The sequence below is a fragment of the Caretta caretta genome, chromosome 14, assembly GCF_965140235.1.
Source record: "Caretta caretta isolate rCarCar2 chromosome 14, rCarCar1.hap1, whole genome shotgun sequence".
NCBI lineage: Eukaryota > Metazoa > Chordata > Testudines > Cheloniidae > Caretta > Caretta caretta.
In genome coordinates, this window is record NC_134219.1 from 37,073,161 (window position 1) to 37,100,242 (window position 27,082).

Consider the following 27,082-nt stretch of genomic DNA (forward strand, 5'->3'; position numbering starts at 1 on the left):
GTTTCTTTTTTGTGACTTTCCATAAAATCCTGACTGATTTCAGCAGTGGAACTCCAGCCTATTTTGTTCTGCTTTTAGACACCAGGAAGTGGTGTGTATGACTATTTGAACGAATATCTTTCTAATCTGTCTCCTCTGTGTGTGTCTGTACTGTTGTATCTGAGCCCCATCACAATAGTATTTGAGTACTTGGTGCTGTCTGTCAAGGTATTGCACAGATTTTCAGAGAGATTCACATTTTGTTTAACCTGCAGTCTGCTCAGATATGAAATCTGTCCCAGGGATCAAGAGAGATGGCATTTCCCCTCCCCTGGACTCCATTCTCCACTCTGTTATTGTTCCAGTAGCCAGCAGAGGAAGACAATGAAAACAATGCTAACATTTTATTAAGTGAATGTTGTCCATTTATGTCACTGAGTTATTTTCTTTCCCGTAGACACGTGCCATGGCGAATCCAGAACAGGGAAATCAAACGTCCATCACAGAATTCATCCTCCTAGGATTCGGCACTCTCCCTGAACTTCGGATCCTTTTCCTGGTGTTTCTCATGATCTACATTGCAACCATGGCCATTAACCTCCTCATCGTGGCGCTAGTTGTGGCTGATCAGAACCTTCACACCCCCATGTACTTCTTCCTGGGGAACTTGTCCTGCCTGGAGACCTGCTACACCTCCACCCTCCTGCCCAGGATGCTGGTCAGTCTCCTGACTGAGGACAGGACTGTTTCATTTAGTGGGTGTCTCTCACAGTATTATTTCTTTGGTTCTATGGCTGCCACAGAATGCCTTCTCTTAGCTGTGATGTCTTATGATCGGTATTTAGCCATCCACAAACCGCTTCGCTATGCAGCCTGTATGAGAGGCAGGTCTTGCCTCCAGCTTGCAGGTGGCACTTGGATAGGTGGCTTCCTAGCTAATAGTATAACAACATTGTCAATGTCACAGTTAACTTTCTGTGGCCCCAATGGTATTGACCATTTCTTTTGTGATCTTATCCCCCTTGTAAAACTCTCCTGCAATGATCCTCAGGTGATGGAAATGTTGGCTTTCACTCTCTGCTTGATTTTCACACTGGTCCCATTCCTACTTACCTTGATGTCCTACAGCTGCATCATTGTGACCATCCTAAGAATCCCTTCCACCACAGGGAGGCAAAGGGCCTTTTCCACCTGCTCCTCCCACCTCATTGTGGTGACCATTTATTATGGAACTCTACTGATTGCCTATATGTTCCCAGCAACCAACACACTGAGAGACTTCAAGAAAGTTCTCTCTGTCATTTACACTGTCCTGACTCCCCTGATCAATCCACTCATCTACAGCCTGAGAAACAAAGAGGTCAAGGAGGCCCTGAGGAAAGCTCTCAGGAAATGCAGGGTTGGACAATGCTAGCTGATCGGTTTCCTTATGTTAAAATGAAATAGATAAGTTTGATTCTGCCCCTAAAATCAGACCACTAAAGTTAAAAGGTCACATTTCCATTCTCTTCAATGGGGTTCATGTCATGCTCCTGGGAGAAATGGAGGTGCATAGACCTTTTAAAAACCTGTTACCCTGTTATTTTTAGGACCAATATTAGATACCACAGGTGAGGTACAACTCAGCTGCTGGGAGACTTGAACTGGTGGCTACTTGAAATAAAGAGAACAAATGGAGATTGGGCTCAGCGGGAGGGTGCAGGCTAAATGGATGCAAATGGAATGCTGAGCATCCATCCCTTGTTGGGTGAGATAAACTAAAGAGTTAATTACACAATTTCTGCCGTTGGAGTTCCATTTTGACATTGCAATCTAATATTTTTGTAATGCAGGTGTTGATGTCTGGGTGTATTTCATCCAAGGGACAGAAAAGCAAAAGGAAACCTTCTAACCTGTGCTTCAGGACACCAGCCCAGGCCTTTTAGTTGCCCATTTTCGAAAAAAGAAAAGGAGTACTTGTGGCACCTTGTGGCACCTGTATTAATAATACAGAGTAACACGGCTGTTACTCTGAAAAGGGACAGGCATAGAAACCAACTATCCAGAGCCCTAATCCCATGCACTGTCTGCTCTACTATGTCCTGCTGTAATTGACAATGGTACCTAAGGGTGTGAAGTGCCCAATTCCCATTCACTGTCTATAGGATTTGGGTGCCTAAGATCACCCTATTAGGGGAAACCCAGCCTGTACATTTATAGCCAAACCACTATCCTGAAAATTCCTTCCACTTCCAGGGGATGTTTCCCACCAGTTCCTTCACATGTTTTACCATTTCCTAGGAGACCCTACTAATAATGTATGCATCAGGCAATAAAAGCTAAATGTGTCAACAGTATAACACCATTGCCCTTCCAACTTGATAACAGCTCTCTGGGAACAGTTTTCTAATCAGTTATGCACCCACCTTATAGTAGCTCCATCTAGCCTCTATTTCCCTGGTTTGTTTATGCATTAATCTGGAAAGCTGAAAATCTGAGTAAAAAGCAGCTGATGGATGGAAGAAGGCCTGAGTGAATAATTCACAGCTTAGACACTTGGGGGGCATCTGTGCTGCAGCTGGGGGGGTAAATGGCAGCTCCTGAACACATAGCCACTGGAGCTCTATTCTAGCTAGCTCACTAAATATAGTAGTGAGGAAACAACGATACCAGCTTCAGTGCTGGCTGCACAAGCAAGAATGTACCATGGGCGAAGGGGCATTGGAGGCTGCAGAGGGTGAGGGAAAGGAAAGGGGCAGCTCTGCTGTAACACAGATACTAGGGATAGCAGAGGGGGAAGGCTGGGAAAGGGGTGGCTACATGGGTGTAGTCTGGGAGGGTGCAGGGCCCATGGGAGCACATTCCCTTCCCCCCAGTTTCTGTGAGCACCAAGCTGCCCTGCCTATGTCCTTCCCACGCTGCGCCTCACCCCCCCCCAGCACGTTCCTGGCTTGCTTGGCCCCTCTCCCTGGCAGCCAGGCCCTGGCAGGGAGTGGAGGGGGTGGGACAGAGCCACTTCTCCTGCCAGCTGAGGGTAGCTGGTAGCTCTTTTATGTATCCTTCCTAATGATTTCTACATAGGATCACAGGGAGTGGCAAATAGACACTAATAATTCTTAAATCTGTGATTTCATTTAAAAAATATATTGCTGAGGTGATTAGAAGTCAAACCTGGAATTAACAATTTTATCCATGATAGGTGAAGATTCGGGTCTATCCCTCTATTATAGCCAATTTTCAGTATAAAACATGTATTCTTCAAAGAGTTGAGCTTTGGGATTTCATCCCTATCAGCAATATGTTTGCCAGAGATTTTTTAAAAACAAAACAAAAAGAAACCTTTTTCAAAAATACAATTGTCAACCACAAATATTCAACATCTAGGCATTATGAACAATAAAGCTTTGGTGACACAACATTATTCGCATGGGTGATGAATTGGAATGAGACCTTATGACATGTTCAAGGAGAAAATTGTGCTAGGATAAGACTGGGAATAAGAGTCTTCTAGATTATTTTGCGATAAGAAATCATTGCATATCTGTATTCTTCAGAAAAGGTTGGAACAAACATTTCCATTGGGGCAAGATGTGGCAGTATGTCAAAAACATCATGCTGAAAAAGGCCAATTTTGGAGCAGACTTGCAGAATATATTGCAATACCCACAACTGAAATGGTTATATTTACTGTACCCAGATCGGACCATAAATTGGCTAGTGTCAATGTAAAACACTGTTCTCTACCAGATGGAATCTGTACCGTTTGGTTGCTTCTCAAACACTCCAGGAGACCAATCAGAGGCCTATAGTTCTGGAACAAGATTACCTGATTTGTATAATTGCTATGGCACTGAAGATCCATGTGACCCTGAAACTTGTCAGGGATTTGGGAAGAAACTGTTTGCACTTTATAATCACAGGTCTCTAGCTTCAATGCTTGCATGCTCTGGACTTTTCCAAGAAGCCTAAGGGAGTTAGGTGCCAAACTCTCATGGCAATTCAGTGGCTACTTGTTCTACCTGCATTTTATCTGAGCATCAATCAGGTAACATTTTCAAAAACACTTAAGTTCATAAGTCACTGCTGAAGTTTGCTTAAATCCTGTTGACTTTCAGTGAGACTTAGGCTGCTAACCCTTAGTAACTAAGAGACTTTTTGAAATTAAAATTAGTGGGTCATCTGCACCCATCGGCGGCCAAGCTCCCCTCACCCTCTACCCCCTGTCCTCCTCCTCTCCTGAGCGTGCTGCGTCCCAACTTCTCTGCCTCCCTCCCAGCGTTGCCTGCCCAGCCACCACCAAACAGCTGTTTGGCAGCTTTAGCATGCTCCGAGAGGGAGGGGGGAGGAGTGGGAACGTGGTGTGCTCAAGGGCTGGGGTAAGGATTTGGGGAAGGGGTGGGAACAGGTGGGGCAGAGGCAGGGCCTCATGGAATGGGTGGAGTGGGGGCGGGGGGCAGACAGGGGGGTTGAGCCCCCCCTGAAAGAGGGGAAGTTGGCATCTATGCTAGGGGGAGGTTGTTCTAGATTTGATTTTTGACAAATAGGGAGGAACTGGTTGAGAATTTGAAAGTGGAAGGCAGCTTGGGTGGAAGTGATCATGAAATGGTAGCGTTCATGATTCTAAGGAATGGTAGGATGGAAAACAGCACAATAAAGACAATGGATTTCCACAAGGCAGACTTTAGCAAACTCAGGGAGTTGGTAGGTAAAATCCCATGGGAAACAAGTCTAAGGGGAAAAACAATTGAAGACAGTTGGCAGTTTTTCAAAGAGACATTACTAAGGGCATAAGAGCAAATTATCCCACTGCATCGGAAAGATAGGACATATGGCCAGAGACCACCCTGGCTTAACCAGAAGATTTTCAATGACCTAAAACTCAAGAGTCCTACAAAAAGTAGAAACTCGGTCAAATTACAAAGGATGAATATAAACAAATAACACAAGTATATAGGGACAAAATTAGAAAGGCCAAGGCACAAAACTAGACCAAACTAGCTAGAGACATAAAGAGTAACAAGAAAACATACTACAAATACATTAGAAGCAAGAGGAAGATGGACAGGGTAGTCCCATTACTGAATGAGAGGGGGAAAAACAATAACAGAAAATGTGGAAATGGCAGAGATGCTTAATGACTGCTTTGTTTCGGTTTTCACCAAGAAGGTTGATGGTGACTGGACGTCTAATATAGTGAATGCCAGAGAAAATGAGGTAGGATCAGAGGCTAAAATAGGGAAAGAACAAGTCAAAAACTCCTTAGTCAAGTTAGATGTCTTCAAATCACAAAGGCCTGATGAAATGCATCGTAGAATACTCAAGGAGCTGACTGAGGAGATATCTGAGCCATTAGTAAAGATCTTTGAAAAGTCATGGAAGACAGGAGACTTCCAGAAGACTGGAAAGGGGCAAATATAGTGCCCATCTATAAAAAGTGAAATAAGAACAACCTGGGGAATTACAGACCAGACAGCTTAACTTCTGTACCCAGAAATATAATGGCGCAAATAATTAAGCAATCAATTTGCAAATACCTAGAAGATAATAAGGTGATAAGTAACAATCAGCATGGATTTGTCAAGAACAAATTGTGTCAAACCAACCTGATAGCTTTCTTTGACAGGGTAACAAGCCTTGTGGATGGGGGAAAGTGATAGATGTGGTATATCTTGACTTTAATAAGGGTTTTGATACTGTCTCTCATGACCTTCTCATAAACAAACTAGGGAACTGCAACTTAGATGGAGCTACTATAAGGTGGTTGCATAACTGGTTGGAAAACCATTCCCAGAGAGTAGTTATCAGTGGTTCACAGTCATGCTGGAAGGGTATCATGAGTGGGGTCCCACAGGGATTGGTTCTGGGTCAGGTTCTGTTCGATATCTTCATCAGTGATTTAGATAATGGCATAGAGATTACACTTATAAAGTTTGCGGATGATACCAAGCTGGGAGGGGTTGTTAGTGCTTTCGAGGATAAGATTAAAATTCAAAATGATCTGAACAAACTGGAGAAATGGTCTGAAGTAAATAGGATGAAATGCAACAAGGACAAATGCAAAGTACTCCACTTAGGAAGGAACAATCAGTTGCACACATACACAATGGGAAATGACTGCCTAGGAAGGAGTACTGCAAAAAGAGGTCTGGGGGTCACAGTGGATCACAAGCTAAATATGAGTCAACAGTGTAAGACTTGCAAAAAAATCAAACATCATTCTGGGATGTATTAGCAGAAGTGTTTGTAAGCAAGACACGAGAAGTAATTCTTCCATTCTACTCTGCACTGATTAGGCCTCAACTGGAGTATTATGTCCAGTTCTGGGTGCCACATTTCAGGAAAGATGTGGACAAATTGGAGAAAGTCCAGAGTAGAGCAACAAAAATGATGAAAGGTCTAGAAAACATGATGTATGAAGGAAGATTGAAAAAATTGGGTTTGTTTAGTCTGGAGAAGAGAAGACTGAGAGGGGTATAACAGTTTTCAAGTACTTAAAAGGTTGTTACAAGAAGGAGGGAGAAAAATTGTCCCCCCCGCCACTGTTATTCACACCTTCTTGTCAACTGTTTGAAATTGGCCACCCTGATTACCACTACAAAAGTGATTTTTCCTCCTGCTGATAATAGCCCACTTTAATTGAATTGTCCCATTAGAATTTGTAAGGCAACCCCCATCTTGTCATGTACTCTGTATATATTTCTTCCTACTGTATTTTCCACTCCATGCATCTGATGAAGTGGGTTTTAGCCCACAAAAGTTTATGTCCAAATAAATGTGTTAGTCTCTAAGGTGCCACAAGAACTCCTCATTTTTTTCTCTTCCTCCTGCTTCTCATCATCTACATTGAGACCGTGGTTGGGAACGACCTCATCATTGCACTAGTTGTGGCTGATCAGCAACTTCATGCCCCCATGTACTTCTTCCTGGCGAATTGTCCTGCTTGGAGACCTGCGAGGGTTGAGATGCTGGCCAGTCTCCTGACTGGGGACAGAACCATTTCTGTTAGCGGCTGCCTCACACAATATTATTTCTTTGGTTTCCTGGCAGTTGCAGAGAGTTATCTTCTGGCAGTGATGTCCTACGATTGGTATTTAGCGATATGCAAACCACTGCATTATGAAGCCCTTATGAATGGCAGGTCCTGCCTCCAGCTAGCAGTTGGCACTTGGGTAAGTCATTCTCTGGCTGCTGACATTAACTTTATGCGGCTCTGTCAAGGTTCCTTCCCCACTCTGAACTCTAGGGTACAGATGTGAGGACCTGCATGAAAACCTCCTAAGCTTACTTTTACCAGCTTAGGTTAAAACTTCCCCAAGGTACAAATTATTTTACCCTTTGCCCTTGGATTTCCACTGCCACCACCAAACTTTATCTGGGTTCCTGAAAAAACATAGTTTGGACACGTCTTTCCCACCAAAATCCTCCCAACCCTTGCACCCCACTTCCTGGGGAAGGTTTGGTAAAAATCCTCACCAATTTGCATAGGTGACCACAGACCCAAACCCTTGGATCTTAGAACAATGAAAAAACATTCAGTTTTCTTACAAGAAGACTTTTAATAGAAGTAAAAAAGGAATCACCTCTGTAAAATCAGGATGGTAGATACCTTACAGGGTAATTAGATTCAAAACATAGAGAATCCCTCTAGGCAAAACCTTAAGTTACAAAAAAGACACACAGACAGAAATATTCATTCTATTTAGCACAGCTATTTTCTCAGCCATTTAAACAAATCATAATCTAACACATACCTGGCTAGATTACTTACTAAATTCTAAGACTCCATTCCTGTTCTGTCTCCAGCAAAAGCATCACACAGACAGACACAGACCCTTTGTTTTTCTCCCTCCTCCCAGCCTTTGAAAGTATCTTGTCTCCTCATTGGTCATTTTGGTCAGGTGACAGCGAGATTACCTTTAGCTTCTTAACCCTTTACTGGTAAGAGGATTTTTCCTCTGGTCAGGAGGGATTTTAATGGGGTTTACCCTTTCCTTTATATTTATGACAGGCTCTAATGAAATTGACCATTTCTTCTGTGACTTCATCCCAGTAATAAAACTCTCCTGCAGTAACACACGTATGATGGAGCTTGTCACTACCATGCTGGCTGCTATATGCACTCTTTCGCCATTTCTATGAACACTGGCAATACACATCTGTATCCTCACCACCATCTTGCGAATGCCTTCCACCACTGGGTGGCAAAAGGCCTTTTCCACCTGCTTCTCTTACCTTATCGTGGTGTCAATTTTCTATAGGACCATAATGATTGTCTACATGCTACCAAAAACTGATACACTGAGAGACCTGAACAAAGTGTTCTCCATTTTCTACACAGTCCTGACTCCCATGGTCAACCCCCTCATATACAGCCTGAGGAACAGAGAGGTCAAAGAGATCCTGGGGAAAGTTGTCACTAAATTCTGTGCTGTCAAAAGGGTTCAGACTGTCTTACCGTAGTTTGTTCAGTGCCCGTGAAATGGAAATAAGCTGGTTTGCTGTAATGAGTCTGAGTCACCTCTCTCACTGGCCATCTGGCTTTTTAGGTGAGGTCAGCGGCTGCTATAGCTTGCATTCAATATTGGGACAGATACTTCTGCTGTTTTGGCTTAGGGATGCAGGTCTTTGTGGTTTGATTAGTCTGATATTTATCACTGCTGTTGTGGGTTGCTCTAAAACACCTCATCAATGAGGCACCAAGGCAGAGAGATGCCATTCTCTGTGTCTCCATTACGATAGTCTGGAATTACGTGAGCACACACTGTGTTTTTTACCAGGCCCCTTTATCGTGGATTGCACCAGATTCTCAATATTTCTTTACGTCTAACTCCTTCAATGTGCAATGGTAATGTAAGATGTGAATCACGTCTCAGGGCCCATTAACTCTGTAAGAACGGGAGCCCTGAGGTGGGACAGTGAAGAAGAAAGGTCAGTACTGTGATAGTGGCACAGAGACACCGGACTTCTATTCCCTGTTTTGTTTCTGGCTGATTTCAGCTCTCTGGATCTTAGTTTCCTCATCTGTACAATGGAGTTTCTTGGGACCCCTGTGTGAATGGCTGCTTTGATCCCTTATTGCTTGGGGTACCCTTGTTTTGCAGATTTCCAAATACCAGCACTCTGAAGTCTGATTTCTCAATTATAGAAAGCAGAGAAAGCATATAGTGTCCACTCCTACAGGGTGCTGGGTGTTTCCTGTGAAATGCTGAGTGCCCAGTGGAACAGGTGCTGGACTCTCCATGGAGACGCTTGGAGGGCTCAAGGGTTGGAGTGTGCCTATCACTAACCAGTAGATTGACAGCAGGGCCTGCATAGGCCTAGAAGGAGTGCTTATATTAACCATGGCTGGTGGAGTTGGGAAGCTGACCCCCAGTAGACACAGACGAGACTTCCTTACACTCAAGGCAGGTGGTGACGGGGGTGCTGCACTGCCCTGGGTACCCCCAGGAAGCATCACTGCTATTGAGGGTTAAGTTAGGAACTCCAGGTCAGTGCATCAGTAAAGAAGGCCCAAGAGAGTGAAATACGCATGGGCAGCAAGACAAAGGGTCTGTTGACAGCCAGACGTTTGTGGGCAGACTGCTGTCCCAGGAAGTCGATGGCTGAAGGTGACACATGATGGTCGTTGAACCGAAGTTACACCCAGACACTGATTTTGAGTTTGAGTTGTTGTCCTTGGCAGTTCTCGGAGAATGGGCCCTGGGCAAGGTCCCTGCATTCTGAAAGGTTCCTTCGGGAAGTTCTGCCCTGAAACCAAAATTTCTGGTTTTACAGCATTATTTCAAAGAGCTCTAGAATGCACATGCAGCCTCTGATTTTACTTTAGCAGCATTGTCAAGTATGTTAACCTTGATTAATCAGAGGGAAATTGAATAACTTTACTAACCAGTTAGTAATTTAACCATGCTGAGCAATGGAACCAAGTGTAAACTGACAAACCAGTTGCAGGGTCATTTGATGAAGGGGTTTCTGACGTACCTTGTCTCTAAGGAGAGCTGCTCTTTGCATTTCTAGATCCTTATTTTGGGTGCAAAGCTAGGAAATATGGGAGGGCGAAGAATGAGGGTGAATATGTGGTGGGAGGGGAAATAGGAGATGGGTTTGGGGCTGCGGCAAGGGGAGGGGGAATGAGGGAGATAATATTGTGCCAATAGTCGAAAAAGGCAAGCAGGGTGATTGAGTAACTATAGGCCAGTTGTCCTGACATCAATCCCGGGCAAAACACTAAGTAACAAAAAAAAAAAGTTGTTACGGGGTTCAACTGCTAAAGAATGAAAGGATAGGAATATAATTAATGCCAGTCAACCTGGTTTTATGGAAAACAGATCCTGTCAAACTAACCTGATTTCATTCCTTGAGATTAGAAGTTTGATTGGTAAAGGTAACTGCATAGACATGATCTACTTAGACTTGTGCAAGGCGTTTGATTTAGTACCGAGTGACATTCTGATTAAAATAAAAAGAATGCTAGTCAATATCAGTGAAGACTGCAGAGAATGGCAGAACAAGAACCAATGGCTGGAAGTTGAAGCCAGACAGATTCAAAGTAGAAATAAGGCCCACATGTTTTTAACAGTGGGGGGTAATTTACCTTTAGAACAAAATCCCCAAGACAGTGTGGGATTCTTCATCTCTTGATGTCTTCAGACCCAGCCTGGCTGCCATTCTGGAAGCTGTATTAGCCAGACATGAGTGATTGGGTTCAAAACACGGGTAACTGGGTGAAATGTAAGGTCCTGTGCTACCCAGGAGTCAGACTGAAGGACCTGATGGTCCCTTCTGGCCTTAAACTCTATGAATTGCTGATAAATGGGGATGGGTGGTAGGAGAGAGGATTGAGGGTGGGGAGAGTGTTCCGGGTGGTGGGGAGTGTCAGGCCAGGGGGAGGGGAGAAACACTGGAAGGGGATCATGGGTATGGATGGAAGCGGGAGTGGGGGCTAAGGAGGTGGGGATTGTCAGCTCCACATTCCCCTATCTCGTTTGAAGCCACCACCCCTTTCCCTTCCCTTCCCCTACTCCTGTCTAGCCTGGGTGGTAGTGGCGGGGAAGGAGAGATGCCTCTTATTCACAGCCCCATTGCTCAGGGCAGTGGCTGGGAGACAGAGAGGGACACACCTCAGACAAAGGCGGGAAGGGGGTGTCAGCAGCCCCAGCCTCAGTCAGGATCTGGGGGACCCTGCTCCTCTGGGGGTGTTTCTGCCCCCCGTGCGTGAGCCTGGTCCGCACACTTCCACTGACGCCACCGACAGGATTCGGTGCTGAAATGAGGTGTCCTTGATTTCTTAAAGTGCGGCTGCACCTATCCTTCTATCACAGCGACAGCTCTGATCAAACTGTTCCAGCTAATCCCCTACCATAAACAGAGGTGGATCAGATTGCTAGCTTAGTAGTTTTTAAAAAAAAAAAAATCTGTAGGGGTATTATTTAAATTAGAAATGGAGAGAAAGCTGGCAGGGAGAGAAGTCAATCAATGACACGTTAGAAAGGGTGAAGATAGCTGATAAGTGGCTGAGCTGCTAACGAAATATATAGTCTATATTGCACTATATGACTGGAGAGGAGCAAATAGAGACGGCTGCTTGGGAATTTTCCATCAAAATGTTTTTTGACAGAAAATGCAGTTTTGTCAGAATCAAAATTTTTCACAGGACTTTCAGCCAAACATTTTCAATTTTTTTCCTGATGGAAAATTGGAATGAAATATTTTGTCCTGGATCAGGATGATTTGAAATGAAAATATCAGTTTGTCAAATCCAGTCAAAACATTCAATTTCAGGCCAGTTGGATGCACCCAACTGAGCAGCCATGATACTTCATGGGAGCTGTGGGCTGGGCTCTTGGGCTGGACTACATTTCCCTTGATGCATTGAGGACTCCCTTCTGCTTGAACCATTCAAAAATTCATAGATTTGAAGGCCAGAAGGGACCACTAATCCTCTAGTCTGACCTCCTGTATAACACAGGCCATAAAACTTCCCCGAAATAATTCTTATTTGAATTAGAGCAGATCTTTTTAATAAAAATAACAATCTTGATTTAAAAGTGTCAGTGATGGAGAATCCACCATGTCGCTTGATTACTTGTTCCAATGGTTAATTACCCTCGCTGTTAAAAATTTATGCATTATTTCCAGTCTGAATTTGTTCAGCTTCAGTTTTCAGCCATTGGATCTTGTTATACCTTTCTCTGCTAGGTTAGAGTCCATTATCAAATATTTGTTCCCAATGTAGGTACTCATAGACTGTAATCAAGTCACTCATTAACCTTCTTTGTTAAGCTAAATAGATTGAGCTCTTTGAGTCTATCACTATAAGGCGTGTTTTCTAATCCTTTGGTCATTCTTGTGTCTATTCTCTGAACCCTCTCCAATTCATCAACATGCTTCATGAATTGTGGTCACCAGAACTGGACACAGGATTCCAGCAGCGGATGCACCAGTTCTAAATATAGAGGTAAAATAACCTCTCTACGCCTAGTCGATATTCCCCTGTTTATGCCTCCATTGCAGTCCATCAGATGTAATCAAGCCAGGGAGTCCAGCTCAGAGAGGAAAACAGGACCATGAAGCACCCACACTGCAATGCCCATGGATCGCTGAAGCAGCTCAGGGGAAGAGAGTTTAACGTCTAACCTACCCCAAGTGAAATGTTTCAATTTGGTTAAAAACAAAAACAAAAAACCAAAATGTATCAATCTGAGAATGTTTATTATTAGGGGAAAACAGGTAGGCACATGCCTGTGGAGGAGGATCTAGATCTTCTGTCTCCCACTCCTTTGCCTTAACACTAAGACCATCCATCATTCCCATGCATAGAATTTCACATAATGAAATCGCTTTTATTTAACCCCATGCAGGAGAGCTCCTCTTCAAGCAGAGAAATGGACAATGGGATGATGGTGACTGAATTCATCCTTACGGGACTTTCCAATTGCCCAGCCATTCGCTTATCCCTTTTTGTTGCCTTTCTGTTGATCTACTTGATAACCCTTGCTGCCAATGGCCTCATCTTCATAGCCATAGGGACTGAGGCTAAGCTGCACAACCCCATGTACTTCTCCATCAGCAACCTCTCCTTGTTAGACATCTGCTGCCCCACTGCTACAAGATGCTGGAAAACCTCTTGTCAGAGAGCAACATGATTTCCTTCACTGGCTGCATGTTGCAGCTCTATTTCCTGGTGGCTCTAGCAGAGATGGAAATTTTCCTCTTGGTAGTGATGGGCTAGATGGTCATGGCCTAGATGGCCTGGAGGATGGTGTGGATTGCACCCTCAGCAAATTTTCAGATGACACTAAACTGGGAGGAGTGGTAGATACACTGGAGGGTAGGGATAGGATACAGCGGGAGACCTAGAGAAATTAGAGGGTTGAAACTCCTAAAGTTTAGGTTGGATATTGGAAAAAACTTTTTCACTAGGAGGGTGGTGAAGCACTGGAATGGGTTACTTAGGGAGGTGGTGGAATCTCCATCCTCAGGGGTTTTTAAAGCTTGGCTTGACAAAGCACTGGCTGGGATGACTTAGTGGGTGTTGGTCCTGCTTTGAGCAGGGGATTGGACTAGATGACCTCTTGAGGTCTCTTCCAACCCCAATATTCTATGATTCTATGGATCTGGTCAGAAAATGAGGGTGGGAAATCACTAAATCACTAAATCACTAAAATGTTCATGATTTCCACCCCACCCTGTTTTTAATCCAAACCTCATTTGACTAATATTGTCCAACCATCTCTGTTACACCTTAGCGTAATGCAAAGATGTGACTATGAAGAACATTCTAGACATGGCTGAGTCAGACAAACCAGATTATTAGGGCTGGTCAAAAAATTTTCATCAACTTTTTTTCAGAGAATTGGGAGTGTGATTAAATGATCTTTTTTTATGGAAAGTATATGCTTCCCTTGCAAATTATTGATTTTTCATCAGAAAACTGAACCTGCTGCCAAAACCCCCCAAACTTTTGGAGGGTGGCAGTTTTGTCTGAAAATGTTTGTTTTCAGCAGTTTGGGGCCAAAAATTGTTCAGTTTTCAGCAGAAATTTTTCAAAATTTGGATGTTGAAAACAAAATAATGGGTTTGGGAGGGGTATCTATTTTTTTGTCCAAAAAAAGTCAAAATTTTCCCTGGGGGAAAAAACAAAAACATGTTCTAACCAGCTGGATAGATGATTTGTTTGTCAAAACCCATTGTGACATGGTGAGGAATGCAAGGTTGATAGTGGGTGATTGTTCTGTATTTCCAAAGTTTCATATACGATATTCCAAAAAAATAAATTTCTATTATCTGATCCTTTGTACACAGAAGACTGAGATTTTTCAGAAGTCCCTAGAAAATTTGGATGCCTCAATTTCCATCAGTTTTCATAACTGGGCTTCCAAATTCCTTAGGCAGCTTCAAGAATTTCAGTCATTGGCTTCTCCACATTTATCCCAGTATAACTGAGTCCACAGTCAAAGTGGTACATCTTCACGCATTGCGCTCAGGCTTAGGCATCCAGACACCTAGAATGGAGCAGCAGGGCGACCCTCAGAGACACAAACATCGGTACACACGGAACGGTCACTTCCCAAATTTAGGTGCCAACTCCAAGCGACACCTACAGGGTTCGGCGGCAGCTGAGCGAGGGCATTGTGAATTGCAGTGGGGCCTAGAACTGGTTCATGTTACCTCTTCTCTGGGGCAAGGGAAGAGCCAGGGACTCTCGGGGAAAAAATCCGTCTCCTGGTCTGCTCCTGGGGCAGTGTCTGCACTGCCCCTTACGCAGGGATCAGGATAAAGTCCTTCTTGTGAGTTCACTCCCATTTGTGTTTCTTTTTTTGAATGGCCCAGCAAATGGGCTTGCCACTAGCTGTGTCTGGAAAACAGTGAACTTGAAGCAACTTGCACAGCGTTTCATGGAAAGAGACTCTGAATTCAGAGCATTGGGCATGCCCAGAAGACGTAGGACCTCACTGCCAGAAGAAATGGGGGTAGGGGGGAGGGATAGCTCAGTGGTTTGAGCATTGGCCTGCTAAACCCAGGGTTGTGAGTTCAATCCTTGAGGGGGCCATTTAGAGATCTGGGGCAAAAACTGGGGATTGGTCCTGCTTTGAGCAGGGGGTTGGACTAGATGACCTCCTGAGGTCCCTTCCAACCCTGATATTCTATGATTCTATGATTCTAAAGGCTAGGGTGAAAGTTATAAGAACCAGTGTGTGGGTGTCACTGCAGGAGAGGTTTGTCATGGGGATTCAATCACCAAGAGTAATTTAATTTGTCTACAGAAAACCAATTGTAACATCATACCCATTAATATGGAAGTAATCAGAAATCTGCTCATCCAAGACCAGCTGCTAGCTGGAGGCAGAATCTGCCATTCATAAGGGCTGCATAATGCAAGGGGTTACATATCACTAAATACCGATCATGAGACATTGTAGCTAGGAGATAGAATTCAGCACCTGCCAGAGAATCAAAAACATAAAATTGCATGATGCAGCTGCAAACAGAAATGGCTCTGTCCCCAGGCAGGAGACTGGCCAGCATTCTGGTCAAGATGGGCAAAGTGAAGCAGATCTCCAAGCAGAAAGAAGTACCTGGGGGTGTGAAGGTTCTGATCACCCACAAGTAGCGCAACAACGAGGATGTTCCCAGCCATGGTCACAATGTGGATCACTTGAAGCTGCAAGAAGAGAAGAACCTTCAGTTTTTGGGTATTCCTGGATCCCAGGAGGATGAATTCTCTGACGGACATTTGATTTCCCTATTCTGCGTCTGCCATGGCTTGTATCCAGTGGAACCAAACAAACTCTGCCGTATAATGAGGAGAACACAGAATTAAATGTTAATACATTGGCACCGCTTAATTCTAGACTTGTTCTAAAACCTTCCTCCTCCTTTTGGCCAGCAGTGTAAGGACTAGTTGGAGAATCCAGACCAGGGCTTCAGGGATTTGATATTTTGGAAAGTGGATTAGATTCTATTTCAGATAAAATCGTAATCACAGAACCATGCACTACAGCCTAAATCCTAAGAAATATTGAAATCCTAGGCATGAAATAAAACCAGTATAAACCTCTCCTCTCCGCCATCTTTTCATGCACAATTTGGGACATTACAATCCCAATCCCCATCCCCATCCTCCACCACCCTAGATTGCCCTGCAAGTTAAGCATGTGCTCAAGTATTGTGGGGAATTGGGGTCTAAATTGCTAGCAGTCTCCTGGGGGCAGCTACCATTTTGTGCTCACTTCTAAAACAAAATTACTGAGGCGTTACATACACTGTGCTCTCTGTCGTGGATACTTTATTTTTATTCCTTCTGTTGCTGTTTGCCTTTAATATAAAATAAAAAGTCATTGAGGCTGAGATTTTCAGAGCTGTCTAAGGGATTCAGTCTTCCAATTCACAATAAAACTAGTGGGAACTGTGTGTCCAAATCCCCTAGACAGCTTTAAAAGGCTCAGCTGGAAAGTATATGCTTACTTTTTCTGTATGGGAAACAGAAAAGAAGTCAAAGTGTTAGACAGAACTTCAAGATCACAGGTCAAGGCAGGGGAATTAGGAGCAGGATTGCTGCTGTGGTTGGTGAACTTTGGGAAATGTTTTTAATTATTATGATTTTATTTTTGTCTTTTATATTTCTTTGCAACAGACAGTAGCTTCATGGAGCACTGGAACATGTTATGCTTTGTGGACAAGTAGTTGATAAATTGAAGAGATTCAGAGAAGAGCCAAAAGAATGATTAAAGGATTAGAAAAAGTGCCTTATAGCGATAGACTCAAGGAGCTCAATCGATTTATCTTAACAAAGAGAAGGTGAAGGGGTGACTTCATTACAGTCTGAGTACCTATATGGGGAACCAATATTTAATAATGGGCTCTTCAATCTGTCAGAGAAAGGTACAACATGATCCAATGGCTGGAAGTTGAAGCTAGACAAATTCAGACTGGAAATAAGGCATAAATTTGTAACAGTGAGGGTGATTATACCCATAGGAACAATTTACCAAGGGTCATGGTGAATTCTCCCTCACTGACAATTTATAAATCAAGATTCAATATTTTTCTAAAAGTTCTGCTCTAGGAATTATTTTCGGGGAAGTTCTCCGGCCTGTGTTATACAGGAGGTCAAACTAGATGATCACCATGGTCCCTTCTGACCTTGGAATCTATGAAACCTGAGAGCTGGCAGATCTCTATTCAAATCCTTTCTCCCCCTGAGCCAGAAGGGGGACTTGAACCAGGGTTATGCCACACCCCAACTACATAGCCTAACCACTGGGTTAAAAGTTATGAGGGAGGTCCTCCTCTTCCCCCAACTCCAGCCATCCTTGCTTTGCATAAGATCGCCTAAAAGGCCCCAATCTGGTAGGTGAGCTCTGACTATGTTTACCAAATTGGGCCCCGCAGACAAATGAGGCAGAGGACTGGTTATCTCCTCCCAGCTCATACATCGCTCTGGGGCTCAGGTGTCTGTCTGGTTGGTGTTGGGCTGTGGAGCGCATGGGAACTTGTGCTTGGGAACTTTTACTGCAAAAAAGCAGGAGCCCAGGGAGTTTAGGCACTGACAGCATTTGACAGCAGCTCAGCAGCAGTTGTGTGAATCCCAGAGGGGGCCTGACTCCCTTATCTAGACCATTGGCAGGATGGAGCCAGATTTGCCAGAAACCCTTACAAGTGGACTCCATTGTTAACTGGCCTGTACCCTGAACCAAAAAGCCAATTCAGTCTTTTAGAGGCTTGCCAAATTATTACCAAAGACTCCGTGGAAGGTTTCAGTAACATTGCGAATGCGATGACAGACCTCTGCAAAAAAACACAGCCTGCCAAGGTGGTTTTGACTACAGACTGTCAGGAGGGCTTTGCTCAAGTGAAAAGACTTCTGTCAGTGACACTGGCTCTAGCCGGTCCAAATTTGGATAAAATGTTTGAACTCTGCACAGATTCATCAAGTACAGGCCTGGGAGCCGCACTGATGCAAGCAGGCAAGGGCAATAAGAAGCGTCCTATTGCTTTTTTTAAAGTAAACAACTGACCCATCACTGAACAAAATTACTCAGTCATCAAAAGGAAATATGCAATTGTGGGGCAAATAAGGCTATCCCTATGGCACAGGAAGTTCAGAGTCCTAACAGTCCATTCTCCACTGGCAGGACTTCACTGAACAGAAGGTACCAGCTCCAGACTGCAATGCTGGAGTATAGACATTCATGGTATGGAAACTGCACACATGAAGGGCAAGGAAAATGTGTGACAGAAGCACTGTCCAGGCACGAGGGTTCTGAGCCAACTCATGTGGATTAGCCAATGGCTAACCCTACTGCCTCAGTGAGAGTGGGGGAGGTGTGACCCAGGAATCCCGTGGTGCCAAGCAGCAGAGGGGTTGCCTAGGGTTTTACGGGAAGCCCCTTAGTTGGATATCTGCATAACTCTTCACTCAATGGTGGCATGTGAAGTCTCTACCAAGAGCCGGCAGCCCACTAGGCATCCTAATCGGTGTGAAATGTGGGTGTGGATAATATTAAAGGAGTCGTGTGTCCATATGTAAGCACAGTCAGGATGAGCTCCACCCTGACATTTGGTGTTGAGGTGTGGCAAGTTGTGGAAAAGAACTTCAGGGGCTGATCTCATTTGCATAGGCACACCCACCCCGCCTAGAATGAGGCCATAGCTGCCCAAATGGTCACTTTTGCTGCTGTGGGATCCCCAGTGTCTCTGTTATTGGGACAGGAAGAATAAATTGTTATTACCCTGATTACGGGAATCAAGGACAGTGGAACTGCACTTGGCCTTTTGTTATGATGGAGGGACTCGCCATCAACTAAGTAGCACTCGCTAGGCAAGGGACATGGGTTCAAAACTGTGAATTGGGAGAGGTTGGGAACAGGTATTAATATCTGGTGGCATGGGCCCCCTGTGAGGGTCTTAATTGCACTTCCTTCTCTCTCCACTGTGGAATATCAGAGCTAATTTTGATTCTATTAGGAGTCTAGTTACAGGCTGCTGAGCTGAATTCACTTTGGGCTAATGGTGCACCAGCACTCAGGCTCCCCTACTACAAGCTGAAATCACAAAAGAGCTAAACTTACTAAGAGCTGAAATCACTGAGTGTTGTGTTAAGTAGTGGGAGAGCCTGAAGATATATGGTGGAGCAGTTTGCGGGACAGCGAGCAGAGTGGAGCGGCTGGTGGAGCAGAGCAATTTGTTGGAGGCCTAGAGCAGCCCATAGGCGGCTGGCGGAGTGGAGCCCCATGGAGAGGTGGGGCCATCAGCTTTGGACCACGTAAGGTACCCCTTAACCCCCCGTCCCCATCCAATCTCCACCCAGGTTGGGAGGTAAAACTCTGTAGATAAACTTTTGAACTCTGGGGCTGCCCTGACCAGGGACAGAGACTTTCGGGTCGTTGGACTTTTGGGACTTTGGGTGATTTTGGGTTGCTGGACTCAAGAACTAAAGGGAAAGGACACGCCCCAGTTTGCTTGGGGTGGGTTTTTTGCTAATGGGTTGTGTTACGAATCCTGTTGGTGGTGTTTCCCCAACATAATGCCACATTGTTTCTCTCTGTTATTAAAAGGCTTTTTGTTACACTCAAACTGTGTGCTTGCGAGAGGGGAAGTATTGCCTCTTGGAGGCGCCCAGCGGGGGTGGTATATATTTGTCCCAGGTCACTGGGTGGGGGCTTGAGCCAGTTTTGCATTGTGTTATTGGAATGGAACCCCTAGCTACTGAACCCGGCCCCTGTTGCTGCCAACTCTGACAGGCAGAAGGGTTACACATACTCAAAACAAAGTCTTTAAGGTCTTGGCCTTAAGGCAGGTCATGTGGGTCGGAGGTGTTCCTACCAGGCAGGGGGTAACTGTGACCTTAAGAGCCCCTGAGTCAGCAAAGGGCCCTCTAGACTGTAACTCGCAACAGGCCTGACACACTCACTACACCCAACACACTGTTGTTGTCATGTGTATCTAAGCGGTGTCACGTTAGGTATCGTATGCAAAATGGTGAAGCTGGTCCCGAAAATCATTGTGTTCTGTGTGTACGGGTTGTGTATAGCAAGTTATGTATATGTGCGGGAAATATGTTCTTAAAATGGCATTTGGAGGCCGTACATAATCCAAGTCTGCCCTAGACAACGGAATATGCATTTACCTGTCTGATCGGCTTAATTACAGGGAGAGGACAATAAAAGGACATTTCCATGTAAGGTAAACAAAGCAATGAAGCTAATAAGTGATGGAGGAAACAATGTAGTGAGCACGCTGGGGGTCCGAATCTGCACCTCAAGGAAATCTTTCTAACTCGTGAGACAGACAATGGACTTTGGAAAATATAAGCAGGAGCAAAAAGCCATTCTAGTTATCCCTCAATTTGGGGACAAAGATAACAGCACCCTCTGATTCTGTGGAAGTTGGATCCCTGGCCTGGAGGGCTAAATATGCTGGTAACTTGATGTGAGTGAGAAAACTGCTTAGGCAAAGATTGTAACTTACTAAGATTTAAGTTTTGGTCACTAGAAAGCATGGTTTGGTTTAGTTTGTTTGTAAACAGACCTGTATCTTTTTCTCTTGCTTAGTATCATTTACATTTCTGTTCTTTGTAAATAAACTTATCCTTAGTTTTACTATGAACCAAATCAGTGCTGTGATATTGAAGTTAAGTGTGAGTCTTCAGCTAAACTAACAGTCTGGTGTGTGCGCTGCCTCTTTGGAATCAGTGAACTCCATAATTTCTGAGTGTGCAGTGACAGGGACTAGACACTGCAGGGATATGTCTTTGGGGGACTCAGGAACTGGAGGTCAGTGATGGCTACCTGCAAGGCAAGGTTAAGATTGGCAGAATCTTGAGGAGTTTACTATGAAGCAGGCAGATGGGTGTGGGAGGGAGCAACACACAGTCTAACCTCCAGCAAAGCTCACTCTTGCTAAAGCGGAGGAGTGACACAGTGGCTTATGGTTCTGGGTTCCCTGAGTAGACCCTTATCTCCCTGTCTGGACAGGCAGGCATTGTGTATTGTATGCCACTCGGTGTAGGCCTATTTGCATACTGAGCCAGATGCAAATTGAGAGAGTGCAAAATCTACAAAGTAAATCTGCAGGGTGAAACAAAGAGTGGAGGGGGTGTCCTGTTTGTGAATAGGATCAAAGGATTGGGCTGGTGTATCAGGGAGTGCAAAGAAACTCACTGAGTCCTTCACCTGGGAGAAAAACTAACCACGCATTTGTTTCATGAAAGCAGGGTCCCAGGGAGCCTGACTGTAAAGCGCTGCAAGGATCCAGGGTGAGAAATACTCTACAAGACACAAGGGTATCTTGGGAATTAAGTCTAGGCTCTAGAATGTATGTTATGTATATAACCCTTTGTTTCCATTACTTCTATTTTCTGCTATTTGGATCTTTGTGCTTTGTTCAATTAACATCTACTTGTTTAAACTATAAACATATCTAAGTGCTGTGTGTTAAGCGGAGCGGTGCTCTGAGGTGGAGCTGATAACCTGGGCTGCACTGATCCTTTGGGAGCAGCCAATCTGTGACTACCGCAAGTGTCCAGTGGACAAGGGGCTGGATGCTCCAGGGAGATGCTCGGGGGTTGAAGAGTATCTATCACTAACCTGCAGAGTGACAATGGGGCCTGCATAGGCCTAGGGGGAGTGCATATGTTGCCCTTGGTCGGTGGAGAGGGGGCGTTGACCCCCGGCAGGCACAGTCAGGGTCAAGTGGTTGTGTCAGTTTTATTATGGTAGCACCTAGAAACTCTATTCACCCAAAATGACTTGCCAAAATTGTGGGAGTTGTGAGAAGAACTCAGCGCTCTAGAGCGCAAGGTACCATCAGCAAGGATACTGGACGGTAGCACACTTTTTTTCTCCCCAACATTCTCCTCAAGGCCAGCTGCACCTCTTTGTTCCTCAGGCTGTAGATAACGGGGTTCAGCACAGGCATGAGGACAATGTACACCAGGCCGAATGGCCTGTCTCTGCCCCCTCCATAACTTGACTTGGGTCAGAAATTGATAACACTCACCGATCCATAGAATACAGTCACCACCATGAGGTGTGAGGAGCAGGTGGAGAAGGCTTTGCACCTTCCCTCAGCAGAAGACATCTTGAGGATGATGTGGGCATAGGACACAAGGATCAGCAGGCCAGGGGCCATGACCACCAACACGACCACCACAAATATCTCCACCTTGTTCAGGTAGGTGTCGGCGCAGGCCAGCTTCAGAAGAGGGGGGATGTAGCACAAGAAGTGGTGAATCTCAAATCACTAACATCTGGGTCAGAGGAGCAATGGGTCAGAGGAGACTTAAGTGTATAAAATAATTAATGGTCTAGAGGTGGTAGATTAAGCCCTTCTGTTCTCCCTATCTCATAACACAAGAACAAGGGGACTGTAACCTAGGAACACCTTTGGTGCCAAGTGGCAGAGAGCAAAGGGTCAGAGGGATAGGGTTTTTACAGGGATCCATTGGGTTGGATATCTGCATAATACCAAAGGGTGACATGTGAGATTACGAAGAGCCAGCTGCCCACTGGTCATCATAATCACTGCAAAATGTATGTACGGATAATATTTAAGGAGTTATGTATCTATACTAGGCAAAGAAAAACACTAAATCCTTTGATTGGGAGGCAACTGACAGTGTATTTGCTTCAGGAAACGCGTGTCATGGCCAAGGCTAGCTGTAATGCTCTGCAAGCATTTTGGGGTGAGCAATATTCTGCAAGATGTGAGAGTCTCCTGTTAATCAAGTCTGGGCTCCAGAACGCAGGGTATGATTTTGTTTTATATGTAACTATTTGTTCCCAGTACTTTTACTTGCTGCTACTTGACTGCCTGTGGTTCGGTAAATAACGTTAGACTTCTTTTGACAGTAACCATATCTTTGTGCTGTGTGTCAAGCAGAGCCATGATCTGAGGTGGACCTGGCTCGGGTGTTGGAGCGAGCCTGTCGCTAACCTGTACAGTAACAGCGGGGCCTGCAGAGGCCTAGAAGGGACCCATGACCAGTGGATTTGGGGAGCTGACCCCCGGCAGGCACAGACTTGGTTTCCCCACGCTAAGGGCAGGTGGCAGTGGGGGCCGCACAACCCCAGGCACCCACGGGAAACGTCACAGGGACATACAATAAAATTAAAAGATGGCAAATTCTGAACCAATAAATACCTTTTCCCACAACGTGTGATTAGACTGTAGTCATGAGAGCGGGACTGGACATTTGTATGGCTAACAAGAATAGCCAGAGTTATCATATGTAATGATGATAATTCCTATTACTCTAAGCAGCAGGTTGTTTTTCTCTAGGGACCAGACAGAGACTCTCAGCTATTCTGCAGCAAAAACAAGACAACCCTGAGTAGAGGCTGAGGACATTAGGGTTGAAACCGCCCCACACACAGTGTGTATCCCCATGTCAGGTAAAGACTGCGTATCATTACCCCTTTTTGACCAGAGTGGCTAGGCAAAGTTTGGAGCCATGGGGATGTCCCCGTTGGAAGTAGAAATTGATGGAGTCTGGTATTTTCTTTGATCTCATTTATTGACAAGGAATGTACAAAGTCCAACTTCTCTGAATGCATGAGGAACCAAGAAGAAAAGGAGCAGCTTCTTTGCTTACTGCCCCAAGTCTCGTTCATCACCTCATTAGATCCAAACACTCACTTTTTCCAGTATCTTACACACTCTCTCTCTCTCTCTCTCTCTCTCTCTCTCAGCAAAGCCCTTCTGCCCACTCAGTCCAAATTCCTGGGCAGGTTCACACACCTCTTTATCTTAGCCGGGGGAAGGGGCTTCTGCTTAACTCATTCTGACCGGTATGTGACTAGAAGGGTGTGTTCACACATCAGTAGAATACATTTTTTTAACTCAACCATAACAAGGTTTTGTCCAGCTCATTACAACATCCCCCACCTCAGCGGAGGCTCAGGCTAGTCACCCAGGCTTGGCCCCACCCTACAATGTTCACCCAGCTATTTTTAGCACGCTAGCATAAGCCCTACTAGTACGAGTCTGCCTGCCTAGGCTGGGAGGCTCACCTTCAGCTGCCGTGTAGACGTACCCTCAGTGGTTCAACTACTGTCATGCCTTCAATTAGTTCCTGTGTATTAATTTGAATCGGAGTCCTAAGAATTCAAGTACTACTCAATGGGTAGAATTTTCAAAATCACCGAAGTGACTTCAGAGCCTCCGTTCCCCTTTCAGAAGGCCCTAAGGACTGGGGAATCTCTGTCACATTGAAAGTCAATGTGATTTATGCTTCTAAGTCAGCTAGGCACTTTTGGAAATTTTACCCCATGTGCTTCAGGATGAAAGATGCTGGCACTTGTCAAATATGTCATGACTAGCATTTCCTCCAGGCCTAACTGCTGGTTTTTTTACTTGACGTTGGTTTTGTTGTTTGTTGCTGCTGCTGTAGCAAAGAGGTTGTGTCAACAAAAATCATTCACATCATTTATTTTACTTTGTTAGCCATTAATCTGTTTAGGGTCTGATGCACTGGGTCTTAGGGAATGTCTACACTGCAAAGTAAGCCCAAACTCAGACTCAGGCTCGAGGATTTCAGTCTGACAAACGCACATTCAACCGCCATTCTACACCTACTGAGAATGTAATTAAACCTCCTTTTGCCAGGGCCTCTGTGATCAGGATCCTGTTTCATAAGCCCAGGCAAAAGGGGGTACATGGGATCCCCTAGAATAACCGTGGGAACAATGACTCCATTTATGACATTGTCATTTGGAATAGTGTTTCGGCCTGTCCATGAAGGTAGACGCCTGGCTGGCGGAAAACCCTGGCATCATGAACTTTTCCCGTGCAGCCCACGTTGGCGTCCATAAATTGCCCTCTGTGGTCCCCAAGGGCCTGCATGCCCATGGAGTAGTACCCTTTGCAGTGTAGGTACTCCTGCTCCTTGAGGAGGGCAAGCAATGGGCTCATGAGTCCCATCAGTGGCCCCAGTGCAGTGGGGAAACCCTATTCTCTCCAAGCCAGCAGTTACTTCGGGGATATTGTTTATGCCCCCACCTTTGGATAAACCACACACCTGATCGCCTCAGAAACCTCGGCCACCACTTTACCGTCCAGTCAACTTTCCAACCCCAAACTGGTTAGCAACGGACCTGTAGGACTCGGGGGCGTAGAAACTCACTTTTGAACAGTAATGGCTTCCTTCGCGTATATGTCATGGTGCTGAAGGGTCCGGGCAAGCTGCTCACAAGGCTCCAGAAATCTAGCTTTCTTCATGAGCAAATTCTAGTCATCCCAGATCCGCATGACTATGGGGTCCCACTGGTCTGTGCTTGTGGCCCTGCTCCAGAAGCGCCGGTCTACACAGGGGGCATCAGCAGCTCTCCCGAGAGCCGTGAGCACCATCAGCCAGTTTGAGTCTGACAGGTCTGTTTCACACCCCCCCCCCCGACAGGTGCCTTCTTCAGCAGGTCAGAAAATGCCCCCGAAACGTCCACCAGCACTTCATGGACTCTCTGCCCATTGCCTGAAACAGGAGTGAAAGCACAAGCAACACAAGTGCTTCAAACGCTGACTCCTCCCTGTTGCTGGCTCCAGCCGTCGGGCACGTGTAGACTCAAAAGACAGCTCGGCCGGATGCCTTGGCAGGATGCAACAGCTTCCAGTAAAGTGCCACGGGATGGACAGTCAAGTTTTCCCACAGGGCATCACAAAGGGCTAGAACGGCTACCGCTGGGGAGGGTGCTAGGAAACCTGGCACAGGCTGGTTTGACTTAGGTTTGTGTAGTGCAGCACTGATGCCTGAGCACTGGTGTTAGGCCGGGGTCCAGAAATTCTAAACCTAAGCTTAACATGCAGTGTGGACGCTCAAGCCCAGGTTTACACCCACCGAGCCAACGGGTTCAAGTCCCGCAGACCCTAGGCTTACATTGCAGTATAGGCACATCCTTACGCCCCTTCTACCCATTGCAAGATGGCATATAGTACAAGAGTGGGAAGTCCAGTACAATCTTCCCAGATATAAATTTTGGGAATCCAGGACATCAAGGAGAGAGAAAATATTTGAACCAGCTAATTCCACCCACAGGGATCTGAGGCCAGTGCCAAGTAAAATGTGGCATTTTCTCAACTCAGAGAGAGCAGAGAAATAGATGAAACACGTATCTGAAATCCCAAATGTCACCATGTGGAGTGTAGAGTGCAAGACAGTAAGGTTTCCAATTAAGGCAGTAGCAAGTATCAGCGTTAGCCATGAATGGGAATGTTGTCATCCCAAAATGTAGTATGTCCTCACATTCCCCAAAGCATTTCCCACTGGCATGAGCTAGGGCCCTGTCAAGATTCCTTCCCCACTCTGAACTCTAGGGTACAGATGTGGGGACCTGCATGAAAACCTCCTAAGCTTACTTTACCAGCTTAGGTTAAAACTTCCCCAAGGTACAAACTATTTTACCCTTTGCCCTTGGACTTCTACTGCCACCACCAAACATTTATCCGGGTTTATTTTATTAGGAAAGCATTGTTTGGAAACGTCTTTCCCCCCAAAAATCCTCCCAACCCTTGCACCCCACTTCCTGGGGAAGGTTTGGTAAAAATCCTCACCAATTTGCATAGGTGACCACAGACCCAAACCCTTGGATCTTAAGAACAATGAAAAAACATTCAATTTCTGAAAAGAAGGATTTTAATAGAAGAAACAGTAAAAAAGAATCACCTCTGTAAAATCAGGATGGTAAATACCTTACAGGGTAATTAGATTCAAAACATAGAGAATCCCTCTATGCAAAACCTTAAATTACAAAAAGACACACAGACAGAAATATTCATTCTATTCAGCACAGCTTAATTTCTCAGCCATTTAAAGAAATCATAATCTAACGCATATCTAGATAGATTACTTACTGAATTCTAAGACTCCATTCCTGTTCTGTCCCTGGCAAAAGCATCACACAGACAGACTTTTTGTCTCTCCCTCCCTCCAGCTTTTTAAAGTATCTTGTCTCCTCATTGGTCATTTTGGTCAGGTGCCAGCGAGGTTACTTTTAGCTTCTTAACCCTTTACAGGTGAAGGATTTTTCCTCTGGCCAGGAGGGATTTTAAAGGTGTTTACCCTTCCCTTTATATTTATGACAGGCCCTACTAGATGAAAACTTTTCTTGCTCATTGAGCCAGATAGATTCCT

General features: G+C 45.0%; 1 protein-coding gene and 1 pseudogene across 1 annotated transcript; both read left to right on the plus strand.

Moving 5' to 3' along the window:
• The first annotated feature begins 445 nt into the window (after window positions 1-445).
• LOC125621476 (olfactory receptor 10A7-like) lies at window positions 446-1,393 on the plus strand. The gene is made up of 2 exons (XM_075119066.1): window positions 446-713; window positions 999-1,393. Exons 1-2 carry the CDS (start codon window positions 446-448, stop codon window positions 1,391-1,393), a joined length of 663 nt encoding a protein of 220 aa, XP_074975167.1.
• A 1,271-nt stretch (window positions 1,394-2,664) lies between these two features.
• On the plus strand, window positions 2,665-8,418 carry LOC125621475 (olfactory receptor 10A2-like; annotated as a pseudogene).
• The last annotated feature ends 18,664 nt before the right edge of the window (window positions 8,419-27,082 follow it).